The 11769-nt window shown below is 41.3% G+C and overlaps 1 protein-coding gene across 2 annotated transcripts in view; it reads left to right on the plus strand.

The window, feature by feature from the left end:
• Nucleotides 1-4053, plus strand: part of LOC144818407 (annexin A1-like) — a 206965-nt gene extending 202912 nt beyond the window's left edge. For both annotated transcript variants that reach the window (XM_078675780.1, XM_078675781.1), the window contains exons 12-13: nucleotides 3247-3369; nucleotides 3808-4053. In XM_078675780.1, the coding sequence (XP_078531906.1) occupies nucleotides 3247-3369; nucleotides 3808-3864 (180 nt within the window). In that variant the 3' untranslated portion in view covers nucleotides 3865-4053. The remainder of the gene's footprint in view (nucleotides 1-3246; nucleotides 3370-3807) is intronic.
• Nucleotides 4054-11769: the final 7716 nt, after the last annotated feature.

Consider the following 11769-nt stretch of genomic DNA (forward strand, 5'->3'; position numbering starts at 1 on the left):
AGCCCTTTTCTACAGCACGCAAATTCAAAATCCAGCGAGCCTCCCTCTGTCGGAGTTTAAGCTCTCTGTTACCACCCCTCACATCTATCTGAATGTTCTCTATGCCGTGGAATGTGAACGAAGGGTGAGCACCCTGTGATACACATTCAGCAGCATGAGCAGCAATAGTATATCTAGTATCATGATTCTTCAGAGCCCTGAAGTGTTCTGATATCCTATCCCTAAGTCTCCTGATGGTGCTTCCAATATAAATCAATTCGCATTTGCAGATCACGGCATACACTACATAAGTAGTATTACAATCAATATTTGTAGTAATGTTGTAATTCTGCGAACCATTGTAACTAAAGCAGCGTATGCCCTGTATAATCCTACTGCACATACTGCAGTTTCCGCATCTGAATGATCCAATGCCCCTTATTTGTAGCCAATTAGGAGCCCGTGAGTATTGTCTAGGGTAACTAGGACTTAAAATGTTCTTGATTGACTTTCCCTTACGGTAAGTCACAGAAGGATGGCTTGCAATGAATGGGCGTAGCCCTGGCTAAGATGTTAAAAGAAACCAGTATTTATTCAGTATCCTATATATTTTAGAGGACAAAGTGCTGTAGTTGGTGATAAGACGCACAGTAGACATGTTCCTATTTTTATTCTTAATCTTGGATTTCAATGTTTGTTCCCTAGGGAGCTTAATGATTCTTTGTTTGGCTCGTGCAATTACTTCATTGTCATATCCCCGAGATAGGAAGCGTTGTTCCATGTCCCGCTTCCTATCTCGGGGATATGACAATAAAGTAATTATTTGGTTACATGAAGGTGTAGGGTTTTACTGATCAAAAAGGTAGAAATGGCGAGACCCTAGACAGTTTTTTAACTGTTTTTAAAGTGGCACTATACAGGTGTGTGTAGCACCTCGGAGAAACACGTAACTCGGTCTCTCCAAACTGGTGTGAGTGTCACTGTATGGATTCCTAGCATGCCACGTTTTGGATCTGTAGTAGTTATATAGGTGTGTGTTTCACTGTTATACACACATATACACCATGGCAGCCTTTCTTGAAAATAATGTATATAACACCAACTGCAGACAATATTCAAAGGGACTTGACTCGAAGCTTAGTGCCCATAACCAGCAGTCAAGGTTAAAAGTGTGCCTGTCAGTGTAATACATTAGGATAGAGAATCACAGGTGTACCTGTCACTGCTAAAAGTGTGCCTGTCACTATAATAACATAGAATAGACAAGCACAGGTGTGCCTGTCACCGTGATATATTGCACTTGAATTCTACCAAAACCAATACGGAAATGCGGGCGGCAATGGAACCACAGTACCCTTAGATTTGAATGAGTATCTTCCCAGCCATCCAAAATGGCCGGAACATGCTGTGGGTAGCTATGCTTTCTTTCATTCAGAGTGCGTTGGGCATGTTTCCATGATGTGCCAGGCCAACCAAAAATGCACTTCTCACATGGCCGTAGCTAGTTGTGAAAATCCACACATGCGCAGGACATGGTCAGCACTGGTCAACGCCCAGCAACCGTACCCATCAAACATTCAGCTCACCGACCGAGTACTTTGGCAGGGACAGTCAGGCTCTTAAAGTTCATAACTCACCAGGCTAAATTTCCACAGCATTGCAAAGACTTCCGGCAGGATACTACTGGGTCGCCGTTTAGCAAAGAATCAACGTCTTGTTGTGTGGCTTTGCGGTGGATTAAGTCATCGGCAATCTATTTGAAATTTTCTGACACGTTTGTAGTGTAAAATTAGTAAACGTTTATTCTCAGCTTCTCTCAATAAGCCACTGTTATCATCTCGTCTGGACAAGCTCCAAATGACAAGTGTGGAATGTTCCCCTCACAAATACAGCAAATTGTAACTCATTCAACATGTGACGCAGAGCCAACATGGAGATAAAACATAACATTCTGCCACTTCAACCAATGGCAGAAACTCAGACTGCAAAGACTTTGCCACAATACAAACTGTTTCTTGAAGGACTGATGCAAAGTCCTTGAGAAAGCCCTAAACTTACATGCCATAAAGGGTGAAACACGTTTCGCATGTACAGTCATTAAAATAGTATTTTCAAATTCTAAACCTGCTGAAAAAAATTATGCCGCTGTAAAAACTTTAATGAAGAAATGAAAGAAAAGATGAAATTATTCTCCATATCAATGTCTGACTTTGTAATCTGGTCTAGATATTGTTGTTACCTTATTTGAACATTTATGTCAACAATCATGGTTATATATAAGTATTTAAATTGATTCAAATAGGTGGGCCTAACTCAAGTTCTAAATTATATCTAAACATCAACCTATTTAACTTTACTATATACTTTCTAATTGCGGAGACTAAAGAAGAGCTTTCACCCTATACTTTCACAAGGACAGAATGAGCTGGTCCAGATCAGGGCAAGAGGGAGGGAGGGAGCTAAGAAGGGGTGGGAAGGTTTGGTGCTGATGAAGAGCACATGGGGGAAGGGAGATGTGTACAAGAAGGTTGCAGCTGGATGGAGGTAAACAAAAACGCACAGAAAAGAGAAAGAAGGAAGGAAGGAACATTAGAGGGTGGCATGTGGAAAGGGGTTAGAAAAAGTGCATGGGGTGGAGGGATAGGGTCAGGAAACAGAGGGAAACACAAAGGAGGAAACCAGCTGGGAAAACAGAGGGCTACAGATGGGAGGTTATCAATCAATCAAGTCATATTTGTGTAGCTGAGCTAATCAACCTGGGGGGAGGGTATCCAGGCGTGGGTAACCCTCCTGCAGTACAATACACACAGTTAAATGGGGTGGAGGTATATAGCCAAACAGTCAATAGCATTAGGTGAGAGATGAATACTCTGTTAATCTGAGCTAAAATGTCTTTGACCAAGTCTGAAAGAGGTTGGTCGGAGTATTCCAACAATTGAAGGGCCACACTCAAAACTTGCTATAGGTATTAGGCCTTTTTAACAACTGTGATGCAAAGAACCAAACTAAAACAGTTGGACCTAAAGAAAAGTAACAGATGTATATTCATATTCACTGGTACCTTTATTGGACGGCTTGAATAATTTGCAACAAGTGATGTTTGGAGAAGTGCTGATGCTTGAAGAGATATTGATATTTGACATATGCATAAGACAGATCAAAGATTTGTCCAAAGGTACGCTGAGCATTGAGCATGACTCGACAAGCACATCCAGTTTATAAAATTACATACAAATGGGCATTATTTTCTTCTCCTTTCTTACATAGGGCTCTGGAACTAATGAAAAAGCATTGAATAGAATTATGGTCTCTCGCTCCGAAATTGACATGAAGGAAATCCAAGCCCTTTTCAAGCGGTTTTACGGCAAAAGTATACGCCAGGCATTCATGGTATGATATGCTTCCTGATCTAGCAGCTTGACGGACCCTGCATGTAATTGGTATTCATTTGTTGTTTGTAAATGCAAGGAATTAAAAGTGCCAATTATACAGGAAGGAGAAGCAGTTGCTTCGAAAATATTCTGCAGAACTAGCAGTGTGTTTTTTTGTATTATTAAATTAATGAAGTATGACAGAAAGACACATCCCGGTTAATAATTGAACTTAAAATAACTAAATATATTCACAGCAATAGTTGTGTGCATTTCTAAAGGTCTGTAATTGTAGACATAAGATTCCATAGATTTACAATGCCTATTTCTTCAACTATTGCTTCATTGTTAGGCAGATACCATTTTCGCAATGTAATGGGATGTGTCCATATAAATACAGTTCATAGCACGTATTATTTATTTCTAAATTTTATGTTAAATGTGCTTTCTTTTGTAGGATGAACTCAAGGGTGATTATGGAACATGTATGCTGGGTCTGGTTGGACATGACTAGAAGTTACACCATATTCCTCCAACTTCACAACTCTTTTTTTTCAAACATTACATTCAATCAGCCAACTGTATGGCCAAAGTTTTGTATTTGCTTCATGAGTCTTACACTTTAAGATTGAGCTCATCGTGATTTCTTTTCTTTATAAAAGGCAACAGCATTGACAATAAAGATACATATTTTGCAATGGCACCTATTTGTTGTTTCTATCCTAGTGTTCAAGTTTCCATTCATAGACGGTGGACTGAATGTGAAGGGAAAATATGTATTGTTATAAAATTCATTTCATGCTCACTTTGTTTAATACAAAGAGTAATGTAAATGGCATGGGCCTGGTTACACATTTCTTCCACCGCTTTCTAGAATTAAATAAAAAAAAGAATCCTCTTTGGTGATAGAATGATCGATTTAATTGGTGGGTCAAACAATGTCGTAGCAATTCATTTTATAGCAGAACGAAGAATTTTTGAGAAGGGAATATTGCTGATGTAGGCGGATAGATAGATCCGGTATGTGTGAAGCGCAAACTACTCACCCCTGAGGGTCTCAAGGCGCTGGGGGTCATCCGGTGGTTAAATGAGCTATTGCCCAGAGTCACATTGTGCTCAGCTGAGCTGCCACCAGAGCTAGGGTTCGAACCGTGAGCCCTGTGCCCTGGAGACAGCCGCCCTGGCCACTAAATCACATTTCTTCACTGGCAAGGTTTTAATTTTGGGTAGAGGGACCGAGACCCAATCGACAGCAGTGGTGCCAGAAACAAAAAGCACTGCCAAGGCTAGATTGTATGTCTTTTTAAGTGAAGTTGTTTATGTTTGCACCGCTTTGTGTATTAGTATGTGGCTGTGTGAGTGTGTTAGAATAAAAATAAAACAGTTATTAGTTTGTATTCTCTACTATCCGACTAACTCTTCATTTAGTATGGAAGGCTGAGAGGTGGTCATTAGTGACCCAGGTGACCCGAACCAGGCCACTTCCCTCAAGTGGGTTAATGGAGGAGTGAACTGACTGATGGGAGAGTAAATAGATGAATGTATGTGCAATGGGCAGATGTTTGGATGAATATTTTTAGTTACTGTCAAATTAGTTGGATGAATGAGTGGGATGATGTTAAAAAATAGGAGGAATAAAGGAACTAGAAGGATGAGGGGGTTTATGGGTCATTAATTTGAAGAAAGACTAGATTGAGGTTGAAGATTGGCTGGGGGCATATGATGTGTATAAGTAACTAAAGAAATGAATGGGCGGGTGAGTGTATAATGAGTGGAATACTGGATAAACACATGAGCATGGATCAGTGAGCAGGTGGATGGATGGGTGGGTTTATAAATAGATGAGTGTAGCAAAATGGCTTTTGCCTACTCAATCTGCCTTGATTTATTTTGCTTTTTGATCACCCATTTTTTTAACCTTTGCTGTGGGCGAGTGTCACTACTCAAGTCTCATTCAAGGTAGTTGCATCGTAATTGGGCTGCAAGTGGTTACCACCAGCATCCATCTCTTAAGATAAGGCTGCTCTAGCACAACTAGTCTAAGTGGCACTGAGCTGGTTACATATGAACATGTGTGTACATGCATGTGCACATGTTTGTGTGCCGAGCATGTGAGACTACCGCTGTGCCCAGCCTGGTAATTGCACACAGGTACCCTGGCACAGAAGATACACAGCAGGGCTAGAGGTTGACCTGACACACGTCTTATAATGTTACTAGGCACTCATAGGTAAGGACTGTAGGGTTTACTGGTTTATCTGCAGTGTCACTGTATTATACACATTGGAGGAAATCTGCCTTAAATTGTATTTTCGTTTAACTTTGACCTTCCCTGTAGGCCTACATAGTCCAGTGAGATATCAAACTGGGGTAAATATGTTCAGCAAGTTTGAATATGAAGGTCTCAAGAATCTACATGGGCACCTCAGTGGTCATACAAAATTGGCCATATTTCTCTTGCTCAGGATCAGATTATAGAACTTTTTTCACCCGATTGGGCCTAGAATATTACTCTGCTGCCAAGCAAAGGGGGAAAAGGCCTCGCTTAAAAAGGAGCAATTATCAGTGCTTCGCTCAGCTCCTGAGGATGGAGGGTTAGGGAGGACAGAGGAAAACAACATCTAGTAATGAGCGGTCACACTGTGCAAGGACTGGTGCAGCCCAGGTCCAATAAATGAAGAAGGAAGGACATTTGGAGCAACACATGAGCCCCCCCTTTAATCTTTGATGGGAAAGTCTCTTGGCAGTGTTGTCAGCTAGGGGTGAAGCTGAAGAGATGTGCATAGAAACCACGTGTATTGGATTGTTCCAGCATGTTGTGCAGGTGGGTAAGACAGGGAGGAGGAGTGTCATCATAGGATTGGCCAGGGGTGCCTGACATCTATAACTTTCCTACCCTCACTTATAAACTCTTGTACAAGAGGGAGACAAGGAGTTGGACCCTGGACTTGGATGTTAAGAACACCATGAACATCTGGAAGGAGAAGCCCCCCGATGCCCTGCTGAGCTAAATACTCTCCAGGTGACCTCTGGCCCAATGGGTCTCTTCCATGCCAGGGAATCAGGCTTCCGAGCATCACATGAGGACCAGCTAGGGGAAGACCTCGATTTCAGCAGGAGGAGAGAATCGTCTGAAGCCAAGGAAAAGAGAAAAGAATGTGCAGGGAGCCACTGAGACAAGCTCCCTGCATAGTGCACCATTTTAGAGGATAGGAGGCCTACTGAAACAGCTCCAGGTGGCTAAGGCTCTCCACCAGGAGCAATATCCCCAGATTCAGCACAACAGGCCAGAAAATGATAGGGAAAGCATTTGAGCTTAGGCCCCCGCTCGAGTGACAGAGTGAATGGGGCTTCCCCGCAAGTTTCTGAGAAAACCCCAGATGGGTCGGTGCTACCTTTATACATTTTTACTGCACAAGGAGGGTGCATGCATGAGGCCCTCTCCACTGAGTTCCGCTGGACCCTGGACTTGAATCCCTGGGCCGGTGTTGTCAGAAATGTGGCCCCAAAGATGAAGGGAGACTGGCATACTCAGGAATGTGGCTTGGCACCCCATCCCAGGAGCCCCCATGTGAAGAAATGAAGGAGGAGCATTGTTACATCCCCACAACAGTGATGGTGGACTCACCCCTGCTCCCTGTGCTCATGTCTAGGGGTTGCAGGGCAGCACACCAGAGCTAACATCCTGCCTGATCCTGTGCTGACAGACAACAGAGCCAGCAGGGCAGGTAAGCGTCTGGACAGCGCAGGAGTCGGTTACTTGTGCTGCCCCCAAAAAAGTTGCATTGGGGTGTCAATGGTAAAACTGGCCAAACGAAACATGAAAGGAAAAAAGAAAATAAGACATGGAGTTAAAGCCATGTGTAGCAAGGATCACTGTGGCTGAGCCCACTACTATAATATTCACGCTCCACAAATGTAGTGCCCCACAATGTCCTGAGGTCAGTGCTTGTTTTGAAAAGCGTTTGCAATGGTGGTCCCCCAAGGACAGCAGGGGGACCACCATCAACCTAAAGAAGAATAATGGGAGTTTCAGAAGCCCCAATAAGTAATTTTGGTAACTTCCCTAAGTTTTCCAGGGTCAACAAATCTATAACTCCTACGCTTTTTCAACATTGCTTGAAGCATTTCTAAGGCTGGAACTTTTGTTTTACAGCTGGGGAGGGCCGAAATCTACAAAGATTGTTCCTATGGCTGCATGCTAGGTGGCCTAAAGTGGTTCAGGAAAGACAGAGATGTGATTTTGATTGACAAGAATTTGTTTTTTTTAATGTATTGCAGTCAGTGATTTTTAATAAGCATTACAATGCTTTATTGGCAATAATGAGTGTATGTGAAACATGTTTGCTGATTTTATTTATGGAATGGTGATTTTCACATGTAGTTATGGGTCTTTTTTTGTGGTGCCCCCGATAAAACCAATATGTCTGCTTTCTTTAAAAGTGATACCCCCTTATTTGGTGATGTACTATCTGGTATAGGTGAAGCGGTACTTGGATTTTTGGGAGTCATGACCCATTAGCAGTCAAATGTAATTTCAGAAATCACCAAAGGTACTTATATAGTTGTACATTAGTTTGTAGTATTGAGCAGTATGTGGGTAATAAATGTACTTTTCCTTTTTGAAAGAAAAAGCACAAACTGGACAATTATTTATCAAGTGCTATTATTGCATGCCAGCGAATGGTGATTAATAACGCACGCTACCTCCCATGATTAGTCCTTGTGGTGCTCTTCTTTTCTACCCTTAAAGAGTCAAGCACTTCATGGGGTGCTTGGTTACCAGTGAATGTACTAATTGTAGACCTATTACTTGTACAGGCCTTAAATTTCTACTTTGTTGTAGTGTAGTATTCTTTAATGAGTTGTGTGTTCAACTCTTTTCTAAATTGGAACAGTGTTGAAGCAGTCTTTATCAACATAGTGATGTTGGTCCAGATTCAGCGCGCATAAACAAAGGCCTGTCGCCTTATTTTTCATTTTTTACTTCTTCGTCTTAATTCTGATCCTGAACTGACAGTAGCTGTGTCTAGAGCCATTGGAGCTGGTGGATTTGCTAGCCAGAAATGCAAGGATGTCAGTTGTAATTACTTTCTAAGTGATTGATGGATAATTATGTGAGAGAAGGGACAGTGGGTAACTTGGTGAGTGGGGTTGTGGATCGGTGACTGAATACATTGTTTAATTGGTTAAGTTGGTGAATATGTGAATAATGGATGTGCGTGTAAGTGGACATGTGGATGAGTTCATGGATGGAATAGATTGGGGATGTATTAGCTCCTGGGAAGGAATAAAGGATGGATGGATGGATGTGTCAGTCGAACAGTGGATGTATTTTGAGTGGCAGAATGCTTGCTTCAATTGATGGATGAAGAATGAATGAGGAGTTATGGGAGTGAGCAGAAATGTAAATGAATAAGTGGATGGAAAACTGAATTAGTGAATAAATGAGTGTGCAAGTGGGTCAGTGAGTGACTGAGCAAGCATATTTGCGAATGAGAGATGGCATGGATAACTGGGTATCTGAAGGGTGAGTGGAGCAATTGGTGAACAAAGACAGTGAATGAATGAGTAGATGGAGTTTGTATGTAAATGAACATAATGAAAATGTAAATAAATTAGATAAATTAGTAAGTCTTTGATACCATGATCTAGTAACACAGTAGGTTAACGTGAGTGAGTGAATGGCTATAATTTGAACTAACAGAGGAAATTATCAATATTATAGTAGTCTTGAAGAACTAAGACTCTCAGACATATTCATTTTTATTTTCATAGTACAATCCCGCTGCCTTGTCTGTGCATTATGTCAATAAATCTATCTGACACTACTACTCTGGTCATTAATATTCCTACCTTTCCCTCTGCAGAAAAAACAAAGTAAAAAACTATTGAGGAGAGACAGATCGCAGTTTTGATCTGCCCTATAGCCTAGCTTCTACATAGCGAAAACAAACTAACTCCTATTAGATACATTGTTTTTTATGTATTAATTGTCTTGTCCGTTTTCGTTTAGCACTATCAGCAAGGCTTTCCTTAGATAAAAATGTATGTGATGCACGTTCAAGAATGTAAAACAACAATATAATAAAGAAAAAGGAATGAAAAAACATTACATTTCAAACACAGTTAATACCAAGCATTTGCAATGCAATTGGTCTCGCGTTTGGGACCTTATATGTATTTAGCTATGCAGCACATTAGCCTGGGTGCTGAAATATCTAGGGAAGAAGCATGAATTTGTATGAACCCCCAAGGCCATTCAAACCAGCCCTTGGAAAGAGACGAATAGAAAATGATGCCCCCACCCCAAGTTAACACCTGGTGAGGTGGCATCGATGGCACCGCCCTAGAGCCGGCACTGGGCACAATGCTGAGAGTGAAATGGATCCTGACATTTCGTCAGACAGCCCATACGTTGGACTTTTTACTGTGCAGAGAGGACATATTTCTGCACTTTTTGCGTATCCCAATAATTCAGTGCAGGGACAGCTTTTGACAGCGGTAATGGCCTTATTTATTGCACTTTGTAATAGGAAGTTGCAGATTAAAATCCGAGGCAGAGCCAACGAACAGAGATAAGATGGTAATAATTTAAATAATTTAAATTTAAAATAACGTCTTGGCAGCCAAAAGGAGTTGTAGCATACAGGGTAGTAAATGCCGGAACTTTTTTCTTTATATTTTACAGACACTTTTGAATTTTCTGGGTGCGATATAGCTGCCCTATGTGCAGGTTAACCCCACCTCCAGCCATCCCTCACTAATATATGTGGCTCCGCTACATGTTTTTTTTCCATTTTAAAATCTAAATCACTCTTATCTGGGGTATGCAAGTTTAAAAGGAAGGGTAGATTTGCTAAATAAATGAGTGTGGAAGTTCCAGTTACCCGGTGTGAGCACAGAATGAAATAAAAAGAGGAATTTATAGGTACCAAAGCACTTATATTTAGTATTTCCCTACAATAATTGTCACACCTCCGTTTTATTCTTTAGAAAAAAAGTGTCAATAATAGAGGTGCAACCAGAGCTCAATTTCAGGAGGGGCTAATAAAACTTTGGTGGGGGCTAAGTCTTCCAGTAGTAGGCAGAGTGGAGCTGCAGGGGCTCAAAGAAGGGCTGAAAACACAACAAAGCCTGGTTAACAATGGTCTTTTAAAGACCTGTGAAGTACTCAGGTGCGTCTGCAATAAGACGATTGCCAGCCCGGGAAGCTGTCTCAGCCTGGGCTGACACATACGATCAGGGGGGGGGCAACGGGCTGAAACCCTTTGAGGCCAAAAGGGTTGTGCGCCTAATCAATACGGGCTGTTTTTTTAAAAGGAGTAAATAGTTCCATTTTTGCAATGTTACTAAATTTTGCAGACCATAACACCAATCTTATGCTCACTGGTGATTTGCAGCCATGTTGTTAATAACAAAGTACTGTTGATAAAGTCTCTGTTTTTTCCCTGAAAATTTCATCAACAAAAGGTTTGCTCTTCTCAGGTCACCTTTTTACTGGCTACCAGGCATAAGCACATCTGCATCAAAAAAACGATTTTTTTACCACAGTTTTGGTATTTTTTGTGCTTTCAACCTAATTCCACTTTGTGGTAGAAACCTCTGTACAAACCATGGGTAAATATTGAAAATTAAAAGGAAAAAATGTACGTTTGTGAAAACGTTTTCATTTGTAACTTCTCGTTACAAAAGCAATATATCATTACATCTGCTAGACCCTTCTGGTTTTGAGGATATATAGGGTTTGTGGGTTTCCTAAAAACTCGAAGAACCCAGAGCCAATAACTGAGCTGCACCTTGCAATGGTTTTTCATTGCGTACAGTGTATAGAGCAATTCACATGCTAAAATATCAAGAGTAAAAAATAGGTATCAAGGAGACCTATGCATTTCCTAAATGAGCACAACATATTGAGTTTTAAAGCAGTGCTTATTTGCACATGAATTTTTGAGTAACCATCATAGTATGTGCATTAGCGGGCATTTCTCAAAATGTCTTCTATCTTACACACTGGCTTACATTTGGAAGGCTGAAATGCAGAGAAATACAATTGGTAATAACACTTGTTCTACTATTCTGTGTTCCCCTTGGTCTCCCGATACAAAATGGCACCACACTTGTATGGTAAGACATAGTGCCTGCGATAAGATAGGGCCAAAAATGCAGTGGCGTAGTAAGGGGGGTGCGGTGGGTGCCACCGCCTCAGGTGTCATCACTGAGGGGGGTGCCAAAATTGCAAAAATATGTGTTTTAAACACATATTTTGCCATTTTGTCAGGCCGGGGGTGACAAGTGTCATCACTGAGGTGGTGACAAAATGACAAAAATATGTGTTTTAAACACATATTTCTGCCATTTTGTCAAGCCAGGGTGACAAGAAATTTCCGCACGGGACCTTGCTATGCCACTGCCAAAA

This window comes from Lissotriton helveticus, chromosome 2_1 (genome assembly GCF_964261635.1).
Source record: "Lissotriton helveticus chromosome 2_1, aLisHel1.1, whole genome shotgun sequence".
NCBI lineage: Eukaryota > Metazoa > Chordata > Amphibia > Caudata > Salamandridae > Lissotriton > Lissotriton helveticus.